The sequence below is a fragment of the Mizuhopecten yessoensis genome, unplaced genomic scaffold (assembly GCF_002113885.1).
Source record: "Mizuhopecten yessoensis strain PY_sf001 unplaced genomic scaffold, ASM211388v2 scaffold10275, whole genome shotgun sequence".
Lineage (NCBI taxonomy): Eukaryota > Metazoa > Mollusca > Bivalvia > Pectinida > Pectinidae > Mizuhopecten > Mizuhopecten yessoensis.
In genome coordinates this window covers 3,106,281-3,130,608 of record NW_018408465.1, presented here as the reverse complement: position 1 = coordinate 3,130,608, position 24,328 = coordinate 3,106,281, and the positions used below count along the sequence as shown (strand labels likewise).

Below are 24,328 nucleotides of genomic sequence, written 5' to 3'. Positions count from 1 at the left end.
AGTCAATATAAGGCATAAGACAAATTCAACATCACATAAGACATCCAACTGTAAGCATAAAGCAATGAGGAGATATACCATTTCCCTTAGGTGGTTATGACACATATGTAAACCTTTTGGTTGGTACAATTCCTTTCCTCAACTCATTCACCCCTGAAATTTCACAGTGAACTATTTCAACCATTGAATTGGAAGAGTTCAAATGCGTCTTCAGGGGTGAACGAGTTAAATGTAATACAATCACTGAATCAAATTACAGCTTACGTTAATCACTGTAGAAGTACATTTTATAGTGTCACTGGAACAGCTCCGGATATGCTGCATGATGATACGGCTTGAAGCATGGTAAACATAGATTTACATGACACTTTTCACACCCAGAGCTTGGCTCCCTTCTCACGCCAGACTTTTTACATTCTTTGCATATCCGTTTTTTCAGTTTGGTTGGCCAATGCAACTGAGCAGGTTTTCTCGGTGTACCTCCCGTCTTCAACCCTAGGTGAACATGTATCAAAGAATTAGTGATGTTCTTTTTTATATGCTCTGAACATTATCCAATATTCAATTTTACACCTTAATATTGTTGATGTTTTTTTAATATTTCCATAATTGTGTATATTTAAGATAACTGAATCGGCAGTAATCAAAACCAAGCAGTGACAATGAAAATCTACATAAACTAGACCTAACTTACTTGAAGGTTTCCTGGATACCAACCATCGCACCCAACATTCTATTTACATGAAAACCATACTAAATAGAGGTTTCAGTGCACAATATCTGTTTATATCATTATACCATTGTATTTATGAATACCACATTTGATTTTGGCCTGTAACCCTATATTTCAGTACTAGAGGTCAAGGTCAAAAGTCAATGGCATTCCAATTCTGGTACTTAGGTCAAGGTCAAAGGTGATCCTATTTTGGTACCCGACATAATGCCTACTATGTGCCTACATAAACATGTTTTATATGTGAAACAGTTACAGGTGCACAAAGCAAATTTCCACTTATTTACCTATGACACTTATTTACCTATGACAACCCTGAGTCAGCTGATCCGCTACCAGTCCTTATTACAATGCAGCCAACAAGCCAAATTAAAAGTTTACACTTTCCTTTTGAACAAATAATTTTAATATAAACACTTTTCTGTAGTCATTTCATGGTCATGGTGAAGAACAGGAACACTCATGATTCAGTATTGTGTGTCAACTAAAAGTTTCTATTGATAATAAGTAACAATGTGTTTCAGTAATAAGTGTTATGATACTGTACATGCAAGTTACTTTAATTTCATAATACTTCTGTTCAAATTTCCTTGAGCACAAAGCCTGGCAGTGTCACGTTTTGTTACTTATCATGTTCATCCTCAGTATTTATAGCATTCTCTTAAATGTGTGGTCACCAGTTCCTTGATGTCCTCTTGTCAACAAACAGTTCTACTTCTACACAAATGATACTACACATCGTGTCACTAGTAGTTCTCTAGTGATCTGTTCCGTCTCTAAGAGCGGGATCTGGATACACATTGTGACTCGCAGCATCTCCTGGAATACCCAGTGAGAGCATACTCTGACCTGCACTGTCACCAGAAGACGACTTCAGGTCGGCACTACTTGTGGCATCTGTACACCCTTCATGTACAGACACAATGTCACTGGTAGCATTTCCATGTTGGGAAGTTATTCTGTGACTCATAGCCATTCCCAAAGTTTGATGGGTGTACATGCTGCGACTCCTGGCCTCTGAAACATGCTGACCCCTGGTATCAGAAAAGGATAAGCTCATAGCTTGTGACCCTGCCAGACTCATGGCATCCGTCATCCCCCTGGCATCAGACAAGGAGCGACTTGTGACATCAGATAAGGAATGACTCATGGCAAGACTTGTGACATCAGACAAGGACAAGGAGCGACTTGTGACATCAGATAAGGAATGACTCATGGCATCCGTCATCCCCCTGGCATCAGACAAGGAACAAATCATGGCATCCGTCATCCCCCTGGCATCAGACAAGGAGAGACTTGTGACATCAGACAAGGAATGACTCATGGCATCCGTCATCCCCCTGGCATCAGACAAGGAACGACTCATGGCATCTGTCATCCCCCTGGCATCAGACAAGGAGCGACTTGTGACATCAGACAAGGAATGACTCATGGCATCCGTCATCCCCCTGGCATCAGACAAGGAACGACTTGTGAAATCAGACAAGGAATGACTCATGGCATCGGACATCGCCCTGGTGTCAGGTATAGGCATAGCGCTGATGTATCGATGGTAGTTAAGAAAGCAGTTTTTTCTGCTCCTCTGACCCAGACACAGTGCCACACCACATTTAGCACACTGGAACCTGGTGAGCGGGCTCCAGCCAGACTTGGTTTTAACTTGCCCCAATTGACAGAACAAACAGCGCTTCAGGGTGTTGCCCAGCGTACGACAGGGGATGTGGTGCTCTGTTGATGCAGTTATCTCCCCTGTCTGTACTTGGCCGGGGGAGACAAAGTGCTGAATTTGGCTATATATCCTACCAAAAGGTGCAGTGCCCGAGTCTGAAAGGGGAAAGAAAACCATCAGTTAAGACTGTAGTCAAAGTCTCAACACTTTCATCCACTGTTAATGAACTACATACAGGTATCACAGGTGACATACTTTACAAGTGACCAGGTGTGCCATTGGTCGAGCTCCTTGGGGAAGGTCCTACAGTGTAATACAGAACATTCATGACCAACTTCATTTCTCAATAAATACCCTGAAGACAAGATTTTCTCTCAAATCTTTTTATTGAAAGTTTCATGTGATGTATGGTATCATAAGTGGTTTATAAGTCAAAATGAACAGGTTAATTTTCACACATAAGTGAATTTTTGTCGCTCGATTAGTAGGTTTTCTTGAAATACAAGTAAAAATAAATGTCCAATGGCAGGTGTATTTCATAATTAAAAAGAAGTGTATCTTATTGATTAGATCTGCTTGAACCACCATGCATATCATGTTATTTACTTCGTAATATAAGACATATGACTCGTGCAAGTTTATTGCTAATTTCAAGGTTGATTTTACAAAAGCAGTTAGTGGTTAACTGTAACATAACCTTTCCATCAAGAACACAATGCTGTTGTTTTTTATTTTATTTAAATAAACTTACAAGCTAAGGTAATCACCTTCTAGTACTGTATTAATAGATACAATAATATAATATTTCAATCTTAAAACCACAATTTGATGGAATTACAAATTCGGGAAATACTCCTTGCACTGTATCAGCGCAGGTTGAAGAGGATATTTTCTAGAGTGATACTCTAAAAGCATTAAAACAGCCAGTAATCTGAACTGTGATGAGAAGTGAAACAGAGAATGTGTGATGCATCATTTTGTTTAACTCATTCACCCCTGAAATTTCATAATGAACTATTCCAACCTTGGAATTGGAAGAGTGCAAATGTGTCTTCATGGGTGCGAGTTAATAAACTTTTTACAGTACAGCATTGGTACAAGCAAAATTACCACACACATCATTCTACACAGGTGTTACTGTACATCTGTACCCTCACTACCAGTATTCATCTCCAGTAAAAACATTTTTATTCTGCCATCATTAGTCCAGTGAAATTACAGCATCATGGAGGTCAGTTTACTATATATCAAGTAGGTTAAGGAACAAGTTATGATAAAAGGAAGGGGGTGGTGAGGAAACAAAGGGTAAAATATTGCAGCTTTACTGTTGTGTATGTAAATATCCTTGCAACGCTTCCTGATAATCTTCAGCGACTGTTCCAAGTCTTCCAGGTCAATTCTGCTTGTTAACTAGCCAGTCTAAAAACCAGCAAGGTGTCATCAGTTCTAACTCAAAAGCATTTTATGAGTGCCGACCAAATATGCAACCTTAATCTTAAGAATGAATTCTATAATGCCTCGTCAAGTTAGACATTGCAGACTGTATCCCATCATGGACTCTATATACAGACTTCCAAAGCGAGAACAAGCAGGCAACCCGAATGATTTAATACTGACATCTAGGCTACGTCCGTCGCAGTCTATTTTGGCAAAGTCACCCTCTTCCAGACAAGTGTCCACAACTACTGTCTACATTGAATTCTTCGCCATTTCGTACTCCGATGTCATTGAATACAGCGAGTGGCCATGAAGATGTTGACCTAATTCCTTGTGATACATCTCGAAGCAGTTCCTGTCAGATTTGCTTCCAATACAGAGAGGCACACGACAGATAGAACACTCCATCCTGGTAAACACAACCCAGCCCGATTTGGTAGTGAGCTTGTTTATGCGGCAGTACCGACAGCGTGCCACCTTGTTCTGTGGGCGTCTCACCGCCTCGTGGACAAGGCCGGCACAATTGGTCTGCACATTCCAGGATGGAGGCCGTGCATGCTCTCTCCTTTGAGGCTCGAAATAATAGCCTGAAACGGTAAAGAACAAAAGCCTTGAGAACCTATGGTAGTGCCACCGAAAAAATATGGAACTTAACATCTGATAGAGTGAACCCACACAAACTACATTGAACTGAAATGAAGTTCTCATGCATCAACTGACACAAACTACAGGAACGTTTAATGGGTACCATTAACTGTCACAAACTACAGGAACGTTTAATGGGTACCATCAACTGTCACAAACTACAGGAACGTTTAATGGGTACCAGTCACTCATTGAACTGAAATGAAGTTCTCATGCATCAACTGATACAAACTACAGGAACGTTTAATGGGTACCATCAACTGTCACAAACTACAGGAACGTTTAATGGGTACCAGTCACTCATTGAACTGAAATGAAGTTCTCATGCATCAACTGACACAAACTACAGGAACTTTTAATGGGTATCATCAACTGACACAAACTACAAGAACGTTTAATGGGTTCCATCAACTGACACAAACTACAGAAATGTGTAATGGGTACCAGTCAATCAAGTCACACCTGCATCAAATATAAAATGGACACCAGACAACAGACTTGAACTACACCTAAAATCAATGAAACCCCTTTTGAAAGTCTTGAGCAATACTGGATCATCGAGAAATGAAAACAAACTTCCAAAGGACTGGATAGTGGGTTTTTTTTTTAAATCTATTGACTTAAATAATGTGTTCATAAGGATTAGTCTTTTAAGAGTTTCGCAGCTGAAACTACAATTGAAAATCACCCAAATGGTCATTTTTGTAAAACAACAGAGGCAAATATCAACATGCTTTCCAGTTAGCCATAACAAAGGCAAAAACATATTTGTCCACTGACTTTTCTGCTTTTCCCATCAAAAAGTTTCAGCCATATTTCCAAAATCTTAAAAAAAAATCAACTTCAATAAAAACAGAGATTCGAAAATCATTTTGATGTGATAAATGCTTTTTGTTTTTTAATTTTATACTAATTGCATTGGCAAACATCTTTTAGATACTGGTTGTAGTGTGCTATCGAAATTTTCATTGGAGTACTGAAACATTTTTCAAATTGATAATGTACAGAATCAAGTGGAAAACAGGTAACAATATGACTGAATAACAAGCCATACCCTTAGACAAGGCAAACAATCACACTAAACTTCTTGCTCAGTAAAAAAAAAAAAAAATACAAAATTTATCTTGTTGCTCAGTAAAGTATTTATTTGATTTCAACAAAGCATGCAATAACATTTTTAACAACAAGAACTACAAAACGTTTGCTACAACTAGAAGTATATACAGCATGTGTGTTAAAACTAAACAAGAATATAGATAGCAGACAATGGCTACAATGAGATTATATATAACCGATTTTAACGTATTATTGAAACCAATTTACCTGTACACAGCCTACGTAGCTCAAGCCTTACAAGGGATCTCAAACCGTACCATAATGAAGGAAACGTTTCTTATACATCTCCCTTCTGTACATTTTTCCAATAATAAAGTGGGCGAAGAACAATCATAAGTAAAATATACAAGAAATATAACGGAACAAACAATGTATACCCCGATCAACAAACGTGAGCGTCAACAATATGTACAAGTAAATTGAACTAACTACTTCACATTAAGAGCCAGAAACATTCACCAACTATGGACCAAGAGCAAAGCTGTCTCACTATGGCACAAAAACATGTGTTGCTTTTAAATCCAAGTATCGGTCATCAAAACTAAATATATACAAAACTTGAAAGATAGCATTCTCATTCGAGGCTTACTGCGACTCTTTACATTTCAGTCGATGGAAGCTCACGATACGATTTCCAGCCAATTGGAAAAAGGTGTCCGGGGACAATCCGATATATTTGTGGTACATCTCAAAACAATAACGTCCTGTCTTTGCTCCGATACACAGGGGTATCTTACAAACAGAACACATCATCCGTGTACGAACCACACAGCCTGACTTAGTCGTCAACTTTTTCATCTTGCAGTACAGGCAGGCAATCTTTCTATTGTTAATCGTCCTAACCATGTCATGTATGATCCCTCCGTAGGAGATCTGGTAACTCCACGGGGGCTTCGTAGAAGGTATCCGGATAATTGGTTCCCTCCTATATTGGATGCCTACAACTTAAGATCAAGGAATCGCCATGGCAACCGCCTTCCCGTGTAACGAAGGATACAGGAACAGAATCAAACAAATCCAACAATGTTCAACTGTTTCAACAAAACCGAACAATGTTCAACTGATTCAACAAAACAAAACAATGTTTAACTGATTCAAAACAAAAAAAAATGTTCAACTGTTTCAATAAAACCAAACAATGTTCAACTGTTTCAATAAAACCAAACAATGTTCAAATGACTCAACAAAACTAAACAATGTTCAACTATTGACTGTTTTAGTGAATGTATTTGTAAGGAAAATGACTGCAAACTGAAATGTAAGAAGCTGTCATTTGTATCTTGTTTGAATGTATTTAATTTGAATTTTATGTTACTATTGGTCTTCATAATGTAATTATCAGATCGGATAAACAAAAAGTATTGCAAAAATGTTTATAAAGTATGAAGTAGATCAAATATACAGTGCAACTTGTCCACAATAATTTATTTTTTATTTTTGCCTTGAACAGACATGATCATGATTTCTCCAGTCTACCGAGCTGTAGAGAGTAGTACCAGTTTACACAGGGAAGTAATGACGCAAAGGACAGCTGTCCTCCACTAATGAAATCTTTCTGAAACATTTTATTCCACCAGAGAAGCTGCAACAAGTTCTATAAAACTTTTTTTGCGATAAAATTTAAGTACATAATAAATGGCTAAAATCTTAAATACATCGACTAGTTTCAAAGCACTATGACTGTCCTTCTTTCACTCATCTTAATGAAAGATCAAAGAAACCACTTCAGATGCAGCGTTCTTAATGGGTTGAATGTAAAAAAAAATTTAGAAAAACTGTCAAGGAGAAATAGCACTATGACAAACTTAAAATATGTTCAGTCTTTGAACCTAGATAAAAAGTTTTATATACCTGAATGTATTATGTCTTATTACAAATAGTATTTGGGTATTTTGGCGATATGTCACACCACTCCCAAAGGACAGAATTAAGTCTGGACACAAGAGCAACAGAATAATATATCACCAATATCAGTAAACGACCTAATGTCATGGGTTGTCCTTAAAGGAAGTTGCATATTTCCATTCTATGCTGATGGATGAAATGGAATTTCTCCTGTCTAGTCATCACAGAAGATAGGGGGAATGTTCTGGACATCCGAGGGCTGATCCTGGGCATTAGACTTCGAGTTGGGGTCTACATCTTCGTGCTGGCCCAACCCTGTTTTCCGGTTGCCCTGGAATGATATTTGGTGTAATCCCGACCCCACGTACTGATCACCTGATAATGAACTTTGGTTGAATTCAGTTCCCACACCCCTGTCACCAGAAAACGACATTTCATGGAATTTCCATCCAGTTCCCGCACCCCGGTCAGCAGTAAAAGACATGTCGTGGAATTTCCATCCCACATGCCTGTTCTCGGATACTGAACTCTGGTTTGATTCAGACTCCATACCACCATCACCAGCAAGTGAACTGGAGTGGAACAACTCAAAGCAGTTTCTATCGGATTTATTGCCGATACAGAGTGGGACTGCACATTCGGAGCATTCCATCCTTGTGAAGACAACCCAGCCAGACTTAGTTTTTAGCTTGTTTTTTCTGCAGTAGTGACACTGAGCCCGTTTGTTGTTTGCACGTCTCACTGCCCGGTGAACAAGTCCGTTACACAAGATTTCAATATTCCAGGCAGGACGTCGGGGGGAGACCTCGCATCTGTAGGCCAGCGGCCCTGGGACCTTATGGAACTTGACTGAAATGGTAAAGAACACGGGTCCATGAGTTTCCTCAATCTCACCATGCAAATGTTAGGGCTAGGCGTGCGCTCGTGCTACCAAGTATGGTCATGCAGGGGTTAGGTACAAATAGGCATCAACAGGATTACCAAGATGCTACAAGTATAGCTAAGCTTATAACCTAATTTTAATCAGGTCTAGAAACAGAAAAAATCTTTGGAAGTTCAGTTCCTTAGTAGCCTTTCTATTGCACACAGTTCTTTGTTTACTCAACAGAAATCTCTATCACGTAATGTTCAACATATTCCATTAAACGGGGTTTAACAGACAGTTTCCATTACGAAGGACTTCACTGATAAGCAGTACGTTCAACAGCCAAAGTCTGTGCCAAGTCTAGGTAAGAGGTTCATCATCATATCTCGGAACATTAGACAATCCTGTAATATCTGACTGAGGAAAAAAGCTTCCCGACCCAAACAACAGATTGTGGTAGTTGACAAAACAGTTGCGTTCTCCCGTACAGAGCACGGCGTTACACATGGAGCAGTGATAGCGTGAGAATGCACTCCACCCCGACTTGGTGCGCACACGCTTTGATTGACAATACACACATCTCTTCTGCTTATAGCCGTCATTTTTTATCGGCTTATGCTGAGAACCTTCGGCACTGTCATAGAAATGCCTCAGAGCTGCGTAAGGTCCCATATGTACTGAAACAGGAAGAGGAAAGCCAACATCAAATTCCCAAAAATGTACACATTTTACAGCCAACATCAAATACCCAAACATGTACACAATTACAGTTTCACAACCCTCCAGGGATCAGAATTAATCTGTAGCATTGAGACCTATGAGCGTCTCAGTAACCTGTCATCATCTAGGAAGAGATGGATCAATGTTTTACATTACAACTTGCTGTAGTCCTAGACTTCGTAGGTAAATGAAGCCGTCGTGTTCTTGTCCACTCCAGACACATCAATAAATGAAAACTGTGACGAAAAGGAACTTTTCATTTTTATTGATCTTAAACTAAACTTCAAACTACACATGATAAACGTCGCATCATTTAATTCATACAGGCTTTTTCGCATAAAATGATTTGTCAGTCCCGCAATATCAGCTGCAGACTTCAATGACACTTCTCAACAGTAATCATACCCCATCCCTGACTCACAGACAGGTGATGCACAGGCACAAGTCACTTAAATCAAAATATGATGGTACTCCAAAAAACAATATGTAGGTTCAAATCAAGCCATCCTGTACAAAGTCCATATTTCAATTAGTAAACGTAAATATTTCGTGTTAACTGTACAATGGTTATATTTCAACATGTCCATTACTATAAATGAGCAAGTCTTGCGACCATGTGATGACACAGTATCTAACAACAAAATCCTTGCTGCTTCATCACCACTAGTACTGGGCAGCAATCACGCAATAGCCCGGCATAAAACTGTTACTGTGTTAACAGAATATAGTGCATGTTCCTCAAATGTCTTTGTAGTGTTCCAGTCTACATGTTCCAAGATCAATAATGCTTCATTCACAGGCCACATGTAACGGTGTCCTCAATGCATATATCTCTCGCTCAAAGGACTGGGGACCACATCCTGTTCCTCACTGGAGACCCTGCCCCGACCCGCATTAGAGGCCAAACTCTGCCCCACACTACGGATCATACCCTGCCCTGCACTAGCAACCACACCCTGTCCCACATTTGGAACCATGCCCTGCCCAGGGACAACACAGGTGTGGTATACAGCAAAGCAGTGACGTGGGGGGCCCCGACACAGGGGCACCAGACATGTCCTACAGTAGAACCGGGTGTATACATGCCACCCAGATTTGGTCCGTGTGCAATTCTGCAGGCACTGCACACACAGCTTTTGTTTATTACCCTCGTAGTGCTGGGGCACATGTATCGGCCCTGGGTCGTACGCGACACCACTATACTGGTACCCAGAGACGACCTTGACCCCTGACGATACCATTGGGAGGAAGACAGGGTCTGAAAACAGAAAAGTACAGCCTTAGTCAGGCACTAGTTTTCAAAGTATCCATCAAGGACACTCGGAGTTAGTGGCTTAACATACTACCAGGGTTGTGCGTATTAACAAATGTTAACCTCAATATGCTTCAACCTTTGGAACTAACCCTTAATATGCATCAGTTAAGAATCAAACTGTTTCTTAAGAAACCGTTTTATATTGCAATCACAACCACTCTGTATCCTAGCAAGCATTCCACTCGACAAAACTTGGTTCACAGCACTCAGAAGACGAGGTACAAACTACCAATGAACCCAAATCAGATGAAAATCATTGATATTCGCTGCAGTTTAATATAACATGCGAAATGAAACTAAAAATACATTGAACAAATCTAAAATCCAAATGATAAAATTAATTACTTCCACAAGGTAATGGTGTCAAATTGTAAGGTATATCTTTTAAGTATCTGCATTAATATTATAACTTTGTTCACTAAAAAGAATATATAAAGATATTTAGTGTGTAGAAACTAGGTCTGTATTATAAACATACAGCAGCCATGGGTATTACACGTTACTGTGATAACTATTCGGGTGGGGCGCGAGACCAGGATTCCCCAGTCAAGTATTCAGGATTGTCATCCCCTTCATTTCTATTCGTGGTTCCATCCATTTCAGAGTCCCTGAATTCTGGAACATTCATCACCGACGAACCAGTGCCACCAAAACTGTAGTTCCCTTGAATGTTACGATAACTCTCGACCATTAGATTGTGGTATTTATTGAAGCAGTTGCGTTCTGCTGTCGTACAGAGCGCTACCCCACATTGCTCGCATTGGAAGCGTGCATATACCCGCCAACCAGCTTTAGTCTTGGTTTTGTTGGCCTGACACAGTACACACGACTTGAGCTTATAGCCCTCGTTTTTGACCGCTCTGTGTAACAGGGGTTTGCTGGCATGTCCAGCATGCTGCCCACCAGTCCAGGCCCCCATTAGCAAGTTCATGTCCATTGACTGGCCAAGGTCTTGACCTGTGAAGGTCGTCCTAACTCTCCCATGATCATGACCCTTCCACTGTGGTCCTGGAAAATATGGGAAAGGACAAGGAATGATAAGGTTGTAGTCTTGACTACGGGGAAAGAAAGACCTTGTCAATAGAATAACTATGATTATTTCATTTTCAAAATGTAAACATCATTTCAATTCTGGCATTCAAACATTTCAAACCACTTTTACTAATTTGATGTTTTTTTCAAAATTAGCATCAATCATCAATTTAAGCGCTTAGAGTTCCCCTCGGCCATATGTATACTATCACTTTGTAAAAGAAATTAACAGACACCTAAAATGAAACTAGTGTCCTCTATTGAAAAATAACACCCGAGGTGAAATATACATGTATTTCAAATTAAAAGAAATAAAGCGTATATTCTGATCAATTTGACTGTGATTGCCCTTTTATGAAAACAGCTGGCTGTTGCAAGGGCATTAAACCCTATATATACATGGAAAATCTGCAGAAAACCATTTTAGCTGACCTTTGAATAACAAATGAAACAGATCTTCATGTAACAAGACTTTATTTCAATTCTTTGAACATCCCATGTTGATTCAATCAAAGGAATGAAAACATTTTCAAACTAATTTTACACATTTACAGAATTGATGGTGCTTCAATCTTAGAAACTTGTAACACAAAACCTTTGTAGAGACTATATCAAACAGTTTTTACTTGAAATATTTACAACTCTGTCACAGCAATTGAACCACGCTAGATTGCTTTAACAATGAATTAAACAAAAAATGTACAAAAAGCTTATATCGGATTAACAGGATGAAACAGCGACTCGGTACAGACGACAGTATCACATTTCCTTAAACATTTGCGAGAAGGGCTCATTTTAAATGGACTTGATTATAACAAGTTGAATAATATGTAAATGGAGGATTTGTTTTTTCTTCTGAATCTGTCCCAAGTAAGGAAATATGATAAAGCCAGGTAGGTCTGTCGGATGATAACATTAATTTTATATATAAACACAAGTAAGGTCATGACAACATCAAGAAATATGTTACAAATATTCAGTCAATCAAAATTATAAGAAAAGAAGAAATTTTTAATAAGAAACTAATCCTAAATGTCTTGTTGATGAAGCCCAAATGAAAAATGAAATTGACAATGTCTTGTGTTATAAAATGCGATAATTCTAAAACTCCAGTGCTTTTGCGTTACTTTATGATGTTTCCCTAGGACGCTACAGTGGTTGGGTACTGTAGTCAGCACCAGTATGTATATCTATGTCCTTTGTGTCGGGTGGAAAGTCGGTAGTAATATCAGTATTGGATGCAGGTGTCTGAAACACCGTATTGTGATAAAGCTCAAAACATCTACGCCCTTTACACAACGCCACATCACAGGCCTCACACTTGTGCCGTGTGGACACCCGCCATCCCGACTTTGTCGTGACCTTGTGGTACTGACAATACAGACAATTCTTGAGTTTATTATTCTCTGTGGCCACAAGTCTATGCTGCATAGAGCTATCCCCAACCACCTTTTTAGGGGTCAGTGAAACCCTTCTTGGTGCCCCAGGTGGTTTTCGACTGTAGCCATACCAAGGGGCATAACTCTCCCGGGAGGCTATATTGAAGGGATACATATAGCCCTGTGGGAATCCCAAGTCTGAAAGGAGAAAGAAAGAAAACGTTACCCAAAGGTAGCAAGATCAAAGCATGTTTGTTCTGAAACAAACTCCCTTCTCTGCAATGTATAGTTTCTTTCAACCTGGGTCATGATGCTAACATCAATCGTAACAGGGACAGTTTTTTGGTGTTGAAGGATCCATCTGTCCATGATTTGATAATTCCAACACCCTTGCTATCCTGCTTTAACTAAGATGTATTTCACCAAGATTATATTTTCTACAATGTACAAGTATCCTATATTTGATGTGATGCAGCAATATTTTGTCAATATTAAATCTGGTATTTCATTTCTTGGCAGTAATCCTGGACAATTTTATCGCGATGACTAGCGAGAAAGTCGTGGTAAAGACGGAAGCAACCACGTGAGCCTTTACAGAGAGCAACATCACATGCACCACACTTGTGTCGTGTGTGAACCTTCCAACCAGATTTCGTTTTCACTTTATGGAACTTGCAAAACACACAATTCTTTAACTTGTTTCCATCTGTTGGTACAAGTCTATGGCCGAGTGGAACCCCACTTTCATTGTCCCCGCCCACACTAGCTGTGGCCCCGCCCCCTCCCTGCAGCGCATACTTGTTGTCACTGTAGTCATATCCAGGATCTACATAAGTATAATGAGTTCTCCAGCTCGGGACAGAACCTCTGTCTGAAATCAGAAACAAGAGACTTGTCAGCTGAAGTACCCCGATCTGGCCACATGACCTGCATCACTACATAGTAATCAACACTTTCTCTCCTTTACGCTAATACATGCAGCCAGGGCAGATATTTTAAAAAAAAAATCTTAAATTTTCACAAAAAGCAGTTATGTACAGGTTCGTAACTAAACAGGATATTTAAATGTCTTTTGTAGTGCTAGTCGGTTTATTTTACGTAATTATCATTTAAGGTAACAATAGTAATGTCTCTTGTAGTGATCAGGGCTTCCACATACGGTATAAAGATTTCTTCAGCCTTGCCCTCCATACACAACACTATATCAAACACTGTTCCAAAAACACTTCCATCACAATTTCACATCACTAACCATAGTACAATATCATATTTCTCATAATAAATTGTTTATCCAAAAAAATTATCACACCATATTTTTGTTTTTCATTTTCTCTCACAACTTTCAATGCAGTCTATGCATCTGTACACAGGACAATATTCAGATGTGTACACTGTAACCAAGCCAACATTCAATTTTGTACAATGTGAACAAAGCAACACTCAGTTTTGTACAGTGTAACCAAGACAACACTCAGTTTTGTACAGTGTAACCAAGACAACACTCGGTTTTGTACAGTGTAACCAAGACAACACTCAGTTTTGTCATAATCTTATCAAAAGATGTATCACCTTTAAAAGTTGTTAAAACAATTTTTGCTATTTAGGAAGGAAAAGAAAATTCAAGTCTGTGACCTCGATCAGAGAACACGTAACAGGAAAATTTTAAATGTACAAATTGTCTTCATGATAGTGTTCCAGATATGCCAATGAGCATGACTATACACCTGGTACACTTTCTTCAGCCAAGGAGGAAAGCAATACTACTACTCATCAAGCCTAGGAAACCCCAATGACAGCTGGACTTGACTACTGCCATCAGTCCAAGTACGCCTGCTGAAAACAGGATTGCTGAAGTCTCCGAGCCTTCCGCAACAAAGGATGATCCTGCTGGCTGAAGAGAATTGCATGGAATTCCTGAAAGCACATCCGTTTGCCAAGACAAAGGGGCACATTGCAAATCTCACATTGGTGGCGCGTGGCCACCTGCCAGCCAGATTTGGTCTTGATCTTATGGAACTGACAGTATATACACTTCTTGAGCTTATTGAGTGTGGTTGGTACGAGTCTGTGACCTGCTAGTCCAGTCATAGAAGAGAACTGGGATTGCCCCACTTGACCGGGAAACAGCCCTAACATACCCTCAGAGAATCCCGGCCAGTCCTGGCCTGAAAGGAGACAAAAAGCCATTATTGTTTCTAACCCATCTCCATAAAATCAATAGCAAATCATAATGTCCCCAGTCCACAGAAGGTGTAAACAACTAAATGTATCAACAGAGAATAAATCAGATATCATTTCTCAACCTGCTCAGTAAAATTTAACTCCACAAACAGTAAAAACTCCAGTCTGTAGAATTTCAAAAATACCATGATCAACATTGCAACTGTGAAACAGTACAACTTTGCAATCATAAACATTATCAGCAGCAACGGTTAAGATTAAGAAGCCCTGGTATTTGTCGTTTTCCTCCTTCTGAGGGTCACCAGAAAATTTGCGATAACAAACCAAAAAGAATGTTCACAAATTTGTTACAAATGCTGAATATGAATTCATTTTAACATGTTGTGCATCAATCTGATTTTAACTTGTGGTTGACTAAGTACAGTTTCGTAACATTCTCTACCATGTCTTCATACTTTAAGGGCTTCATGTTCACAAAACGTAATCAAAATAAAAACATTCTCTACCATGTCTTCATATTTTAAGGGCTTCATGTTCACAAAGCGTAATCAAAATAAACAATTTCAACATCACCACCATCATGTATACCAACTAAGCCATTAGAGCAATAACTATTTTACAGCATTCAACTTCTTAAAAGTTCACGTGTTTGCAAAACATGATCTTCCTGCATATAAATTCACAATACTGTAGCTCAATTCACCTTGATTTTAATTGTAATCATTCTATAATAACAAGTTTCAACTTTATGCAACAATTAAACAGCTGTACAAGTATAATAATTTTTAAAACAAAAATAATATTTACATAATTCCTTAATTATGAAAAGCATTTATTTGTACAATCCTGGATTAACTGTATGCAAATTTTATTTGTATGAATGTTTGTATGAATTGTTTGAATGCGTGGTTGCTTTAAAAGGTGATCGTTACACCTTAAACTGACCACTCTATGGTCTTAAACTGACCACGACCACTCTATGGTCTTAAACTGACCACTCTATGGTCTTAAACTGACCACTTGGTCTTAAACTGACCACTCTATGGTCTTAAACTGACCACTCTATGGTAGAGAAATGTTACTGGAATCCCCCCTTGTATCTTGGTTCCGTTTTGAATCTGTTGTCCGTAGAGCCGAGTGGCGGTTGCCCCATCGAGGTCAATGACATGTGGTGACCTATAGATTGTGTGGATGATTGAATTATAGAGGACAGATGATCAGACTGCATCAGGGAAGATATTGGAGGGTGACTCGTTGGCGTTGGACTTGTAGACGATTGTGGAGGCTGAACCATGGAGGATTGAGAAAGATGACCGAAAGATGAACCGACAGGAAGACCGGTATCATCGAGAACTTGCTTCATTAGGGGAACATCCCCATGACCTAGATGACTCACAGACTTTCCGAACATGATGTTGTGATAATCTACAAAACAATTTCGCCGGCCCTTACACAGGGGCACACCACAAACATCACACTGGAAGCGACACTGTATCCGCCAACCCAACTTGGACTTGATCTGATTCATGTGACATAGACCACAAGTTTTCAGCTTGCTGCCCTCGTTAGGTACAAGTCGGTGGGGGCCGCTATCAGTGAAGTACAAGGTGTTTATCCGAGTGTTTATCACAGACAAACCACTCTCAGAGAGCTCATCGCCAGGACTGGGCCAAAAAGACAGAGGCCCTGAAAGGGAAAGAAGACAGATTACCAGGTGCTTTTTATATCCCTATATGTACCTCAAGGTACACTAAGACTTACGGCCCGACACCACGTAACCATAGCAATGACAGAATCATACAAATTTTAAGGCTCTGAAACAAGTTACAGCAACTACAACAATGAAATAAAATGTTTCTTGTTGTCACCCAAGACAGGACGACGAAACATTTACATTTAAAGAGTTTGTATTTCAGTCAGCTAGGCTTGGGAAATTTGAAATGTCGTAAGAGCTTTTCGTGTCAAAATCCCAGACCAAATTGGGCATCATCATAGACTGCATGAGTTGGTGGAACCTGTTGTAACAGTCTCGTTTGCCACTACAGAGAGGCACTTCACACACTTTGCAATGATAGCGCGACTTAACATGCCAGCCGCAATCGGTCTTGTTTCTGAATATTTTACAGTACACGCATGAACGTGTCTTTCCCTCAGGATTTGGAGCGATCGTGTGGCGCAGGTTCTCCATTACACTACACATGTTGACACCGAACTGGCCAAAGTCTATTTCCGACTCTTTTGGAAGGGCCACACCACTTCCCGATCTTGGAACGCCTCCATGGGAAACAAAATCTGAGGGACCACTGAATCTTGCACCACCTCCAAAGGAGGGAAATTCTGACCGACCAAAAAATTTGGAACCCCCTCCAAATGGAGGCAATTCTGACTGACCAACTTCCATCTTGAAATTTACACTAGTGAAGTCTAGGGCTGCAGATGGTCCGAAACCTCTCGGATATAAACTTGAAATATCAATTTCTCTTTCCTTGTTTCCAGGCAGCTCGAGCATGCTACCTGAATTTCGTAGTTCTGAACGGGCAGTAGCATTTTCATGCACCAGTTCTGAAAAAAGTAATAACCCCATGTTAGATTTTATTCTGTGCTTGTTATGGATTCTTTATGCCTAAAAGCATATACCATAATTACATGCTTTTAAATATTACATATTAGAGCCGTTCTTTTTCATATTTAGAGTACTAGTCTGGAGGCCGACTTTGAGAAATAATTCTCCCCAGACCTGTATTTTCACAAGTTTTTACAAGCCCGAACTTGAAATCAACCATCCCCAGGCATCAGACTAATGGAACATATACCCGTATGTATGTCCTAGACATTGATAGTTGGCTGTTTTTATGATAAACAGTATACTCCTGTTAAACTACATAATTCGTCTTTCAAGCACTGACAAGAGGTTGTTTTAAATGAAATCCAACTGTATGTACTATTAGCTGAACAATTAACTAAAACTCGTTATGACAAAGAATAGACTGCTTTTATTCATAATTTTATTAATTTAGCGAACATTTTGTATTTACAACACAACAAATACATGAATAAAGATATATCTGAAGCAGAGACTCGATGTGAAAGTTCTAAAGCATAAGAATGGGTCAGTTTCTTCAGACAAGCAAACCTTGAGCTTAAAAAAGATTCCATACATAATTATTTACATGTTTACCCCGCAATGAGATCAAATTTAACAAATTCATCTCTACACCAAGTAGCATCAAGATTTTATCACATAATCATGAATGAACTCAACAATGAATGTAAAATGTATGCCCCCGCTCCCATTTCAGTTGAAATAGAGCCTCATGCAAAGTTTAACCAAAATCTAAACAAATCAGTGAAGCGGAAAATATAGGTCACAGTGATCTACATTTGATGAAATGGCGTAATACTCCTCAAGATGTCTATGTATGAAGCTCGATGACTGTTCCCTTTCTTTTATGGGAAGCTAATAATGAAGTCTTCACTGAAGTCAATGCAATAGAATGTATAGATCGCAGTAACCAACATTTGAAGTACTTCCAGACCATATTTGAAGTTTGACGTAGCCATATTTGAAGTTTGTAGGATAACTATAAGTAGAAGTTTGACGTAGCCATATTTGAAGTTTGTGGGATTACTATAAGTAGAAGTTTGACGTAGCCATATTTGAAGTTTGTAGGATTACTGTAAGTAGAACAGTGGAGTTTGTGGAGTTTAATGGTAATTCACACTGCATATCCTCAGTCAGTAAGGTATACACAAGACATGACGAACTCCATGCCTTCATTACCATGGAGACTTCATTGGTCCTCCAATAAGTTTCTCCCAGTCAGATTCACGTTGGCAAGATGCAATAAACAAGAATGCATACATCGCCAACCAACAGACAACCAACCTACATAAATTAATTTCAGTTTTTTCCCGTAAATATTTGTCTTGTCCAGTTCCGCCAACTACTGATCAGTATATAGCATAGATGCATCTAAAACGCCACTGCATTATTAGCAAACTTTGCTTTCATGAATTTGCTCAGTTTTTTGGGGTCAACATTGGGATTAGCCTGAACAAGCTCATGGAATTTAATGAAGCAGTCGCTTTGTCCATAGCGACAGAGGGGAACATCACACTGTGTACACTGATAGTAGGACTTGACAGTGTACCCAGATGGATACTTGTTGCCTACAAGGTCACAGTAACTACACGCCTTCTTGTGGCCCTGGATATGGGCAAGCCCATGGCCAAGGAACCCTGAAAACGCTGTCATGCTCTCCTGTTCCCCTTTCCCCGGGGTTGGGGGTGGGGGTAGGGGCGGGAGAGAAAGGCCCGAGGTATCATAGGAAAACCAACTAGAACCAGCGGGAAAGTCTTCAGTTGGTGCGTAAGTGGAGATGCCTGAAAGGATAAAGAAGGCACCATTAACACTGCGGCCTTGTGAAGAAATATCCCTACCCTACAAAAACTTCAAAGTTTAAATTCCCAATTTGTTTGCAATGTCATTAAGAAATAATTAACATATATGCTCATATCAATATTTGCAGAGTTTTGTACTCGAAAACACTGTTAAGCACAACACATCAATTAGATCATCCCCCCCCCCCCCATCACAGCTCTGGTGAACACCTGATAATGAAATCTGGACGCAAATTTTTATTGCGGATAAAACCATCAAAATCTCAAGTTATCCGTTTCAGTGGTAGATTTCAAGTTCCCCATTTTTCGCAGCATAATTTGAAGCATCTCCGGATCAATCTGTGGGTTTGCCTTGACGATTTCATGGAATTTGACATAACAGTCATTTTGTGCAGACCTACAGAGTGGGGTCATACACCTCTGGCAGCGGTAATAAGTACTGGTGGACTTGCCACACGCATACCGTCGCCCCACCAAATAACAGTACGCACAACCACGTTTGTAACCCTTCATGTGAATCAGTTGGTGTTCCAACAGGAACTCATAGTCAAACTTTGAGGAAGCATTTTCAGGAATACCACTGTTCTTGGCAATACACTCGGATGACCTGTGGGGATAGCCCCAGCCAAATTGTGTACTGCTTGGGAGCATTTCTTGGCCACCCAAAGGCTTGGAGATGTTTCCAAACAGATCCCAGCCTGAAACGACAAACAAACGCCGTTAAAGATGGTTGGACGTTGATCCCCAACAGACACTTTAACTTCAATAAATGGACATCCATTTTCACCTGCAGTGACGCATTATCTATTACAACTGCTGTATCTGTAGGCAGAGAATTGGATAATGATGAATTCTATTCTTGTGAAACTTCCTTTCTAAAAAATACCTGGCTATTCTCCAGGAAGGGTAAGACACAATTATAAGAAATCCTTTTACTTTGGATACAACTCCTTTGAAATTATCTGTTAAATGTGCAAAAGAAAGAAAATGTCACTAGGTTAACGGTAACAAATTCTGTCACACTAGATCACTCTTGACTGGCTAAATGCCAGTTTACTTTGGTTTTTATACCATCTGAATATAGACAAGTCATAACCACAGTGTCTAAATGACTTATTGTCAACAAACTTGTCCTTTTCACAGATCTGCAGATTCTCAGGGTCATTCTTCATTCTTAGGAGCAAAGGTATGACAAAACAATTGTTGATGAACATTTATATGCAGAGTTAAAAATGTACCAAGTAACATTGAGCTGTAACATTAGTCTTGAGGTGGATATTTAAAGTGCAATGCATCAGCCTTCATTTTGATCTTCAGCCTCTGAATGAGAAACCTGGGCTTGACAGTTGGATTTTTGTACACTAGTTCATGGAACTTGGTAAAGCAGTCGATGTTACCACTTTTACACAGGTGTACATTACACAGTTCACACTTGTAAAAGGAGCGTGTGGTTTTACCGCAGCGATACTTGTTGCCAACGATATCACAGAAGCCACACACCCTCTTGTTTGCCTGTCCATGTACTAGGGCGTGACCAGGCAGAGCCGGGAACACCGGACAGTACTTGGGATCTAGGTGTTTCGTCACCTGGTGCACGCATTTCATTCCTTGTTGCCCAAGGCCAAGAGGAGTGTTATCAGACTCTGAGAACCCTTGCTGGTCGTAACTATACCAGTCAAAGCCTTCCTGTACCATAGAATCTGTTGCCAAATCATGTTCTGAAAGGAGAAACAAGCAGGCCTTGTTAAGAGCTATACAGATCTTTTATATGTACTTTTCACTACAGAAGCCAAAACACCAGAAACTAGCAAACATTTACACGATAGTCTGCATTTACTATAACTAATATGTGTTGGCAGTATAGTTACCGAGCTGCTTCGATAGTTTCAGACCAATAAACAAACAACTTCTGTGTCCAATAAAAACCTATGAACCTCCTTCAATAGGTTGTCCAATCAAAACACAGAAGTCATTAAATTAGCTGCCTCAATTTAAATCTCCTAGAGAACCGATAAAACATCAGAGCTACCAAAACCATTTTACACATTTACAATTAAGGAGTGACCCAATGTGCTTCTATTGATGCAAAAACAACATATCCCATAATTTTAAATCCAATTGAATCTTGTTTTACTGATGACACAGGTTATCACTAACACATTCTATAAAGCAACTCTGTTGACAGCTTTCAGTGTTTGTACCAGAGACGTCGGGTCTGACCCAGGATTCTCACGTAATAGTTCATGAAACTTCCAGAAACATCTCTTTTCTTCATTTTTACACAAGTACACATCACAGTGTTCACATTTGAAGAAAGATTTGAATGTTTGTCCACAACGGTATTTGTTCTGAACAAGATCACAGTAAGCGCATACACGTTTGTTGCCTTGGCAATGCACAAGGTGATGGCCATCTGAAGTTCTAAGGTAGACAGTCCTAGGTGCGCGGGGCGGCAGCGTTTGGGGAAACATATTAGCAGAATTGAAGAACGGTTCTAGCTGCCCCCAGTTAGAGCTTAGCATGTAGGAGTCTGAAAGGATAAAGAAAGCCTCCGTTAAGATCCAAATCTACTTTCTGTCATGTCAAACCTCCGGTAATCCATACACTATGGTTAGTAATTAATGTTATCTTTCTATATCTGTATTATCTGAAATTCTATCTAATCCAGAACTTCCACCAGGTCCAACTTTATATTTCTATGTAATTTGAGAACCCCTATGTAAACCTGTATAAACTGGACCTTCCAGACCTAATAGTTTAATGTAAATTGAACCAGTTTTACCTGTTAAACCTGTATCTTCTGAACCAAAATTGGGTTCCTGTTGCATGTAGTTTTGATAGTTAACAAATCGTACATTTGAGCCTCCTCCAACACATCTTTCAAATTGGATTGCACCCATCAGTTATCTAGTCATAAAATGGCACATTTCATAAAAACCAACAGAAATAGTTTTTAACTTTTTATTTCTTTCTTTCAATAAAAATATAGAATTTAACAAAAAAAATCTCCTCCATGTCATATTTCAGTGATGACATAACACGTCATTATAACACTTGTGATAAATAACATCACCATTCTATCTTAGATAAATTGATCGCTAGTCCATCACAAACAATCCTATTTCACACTCGTCTTTGGTAATAACCCAACAACAGTGCTGTAAACAGATTGTCTCTGCTAACCTAAACAGACTGTTCACACACTAACAGTAGTAAAATTGAAAACCATTTTAAAACAGCTTCCTAATAGAATACTTCAGCAGAAATGCTTCGAAGCATTTAAGCATTGTTGTTAGCAAGTTGTGGGTTGAATTCCTGAACAACTTCCATTTAGAAACACTACGCTGTACAAACATGCTCTGTGAGTGCCCTGTCTGATCTGAATGTTTTGCCACAGAACCCACAGCTTGGCGTCTTCTGCGCATGTGTTTTTTTGTGTCGCTCAAGGCGACTTTGGCTGCCGAATAATTTCCCACAGAGATTACACTGGGGACAGCCCTTTCCTGAGCCGTGGGCTGTCTTTGAGTGGAGATAAAGCCCTGACCTGGACGTAAAAGACTTGGCACACAGCGTGCACGAGATTTCCTTTACATGAATACCATGGTGGCTAGCTTTGTGCTGTATGAGAAGTCTTTTTGTTAGGAAAGGCTGTCCACAGTGGACACACAACATTGCCCCCCACTGCTGGAAGTTAATTCCTTGTTCAGTCAACTGGGAAGGACCGACACCCGTTTCCCCACAAACAACATGGTCGTCCGACAATGCCGTATCGAATCCAATTCCAAGAGCTGAGGATTGATCACCACCACAAGGGAGCACGCCTAAGTAAAGACAAGAAAATATCCTCTTTTAACCCCAATCGTCTCAAGAAGTACGAAGGTTAAGAATTTCATGCTATTTCTCCCATGCATATCTTTCTCCTTAAAGATATATAGCTAAATCGGATATATGAATGAGCAAAAGTTTTAACTGTGCACACGCACAACAACACACATAATTTGATGTACCTTATTTTTCTATTCATATTTTTTTTTTTCTTCGCAGAAAAGGAAGTATGACATACAACCGAGGTCCACTAAATGTGTATTAACAAACCAAAAGTGGAACAATCACATCCAACTGCTACAATCGGAGTTTACAAAATCGTTTTTTAGTAACTCGAGTGCACAAATTGTTGATAAAACCTGTTTTTGCTACACAACAGGTTGTACAAGACACCAGTAAACATTCCTCAAAAAGCCTCCACTCCCAACATCTGGCTTTAAGGCTACACCCCCCATTCCTGTCGACAGGTATGTTTTTTCAGACTACTTTTGTACCGGTAGCGTTTGCCACAAATGGAACAAGAAAACGCCTCCTCAGATGTGTGTTTCCTTTCATGAACGATGAGCCGGCTTTTACTGCCAAAGTACTTCCCACAAGTCTTACACCGTGGACAGGTTTTAACAGGACTGTGCCATATGTTCTGGTGTATCCTAAATCCAGACTTAGATTTGAACCCCTTGCCACACTCCAGACAAAATTCCACGATTATTTGATCGTGAGAGGTTGCTAGATGAGCCCTATACTCCTCCCTGTCCCGAAGCACCACAGGGCAGAGACGGCACCTAAACAGCTTACACTGATGTTTGACGTGGTAGGATAATTCTAGCTTGGAGTGGAACATCATTCCACACATGGCACACTGGATGACAGTGATTTGCCCCCGGCGGTCCCTACTCCAGGTACCCATACCTTCCATTTTAAAGGAATGGCAGCCTATTTAAAACAAAAACAAACGGATTCCATTTAATTTCTTTAATTCATATCCATCCATATTGTACAGCTACTGTTAGAAGAAACAACCTACCATTTTTCTCCTTCCCTTCACCTCCTAATGCAATTAACCCACACCCTATAATAACACAATTCAACAGGATCCTCCTCTGTATGTCCGTATACTTCAGAGGCCAACATTCCTCCTCCCCCCCCCCAATTCTATACATTCCTC

The 24,328-nt window shown here is 39.7% G+C and overlaps 1 protein-coding gene across 33 annotated transcripts in view; it reads right to left on the bottom strand.

Annotated features, from left to right (window-relative positions):
- Positions 1 to 24,328, bottom strand: part of LOC110459972 (zinc finger and BTB domain-containing protein 32-like) — an 84,654-nt gene that overhangs the window by 41,401 nt on the left and 18,925 nt on the right. Inside the window, exons 5-6 of one of the 33 annotated variants that reach the window (XM_021512553.1) lie at positions 1,989 to 2,557; positions 1,147 to 1,856 (exon numbers count right to left, since the gene is read on the bottom strand). The exons of 13 other annotated variants lie outside the window; for them this stretch is intronic. In XM_021512553.1, the coding sequence (XP_021368228.1) occupies positions 1,491 to 1,856; positions 1,989 to 2,557 (935 nt within the window). In that variant the 3' untranslated portion in view covers positions 1,147 to 1,490. 19 more of the 33 variants (XM_021512559.1, XM_021512592.1, XM_021512583.1 and 16 more) reach the window with 19 other exon arrangements.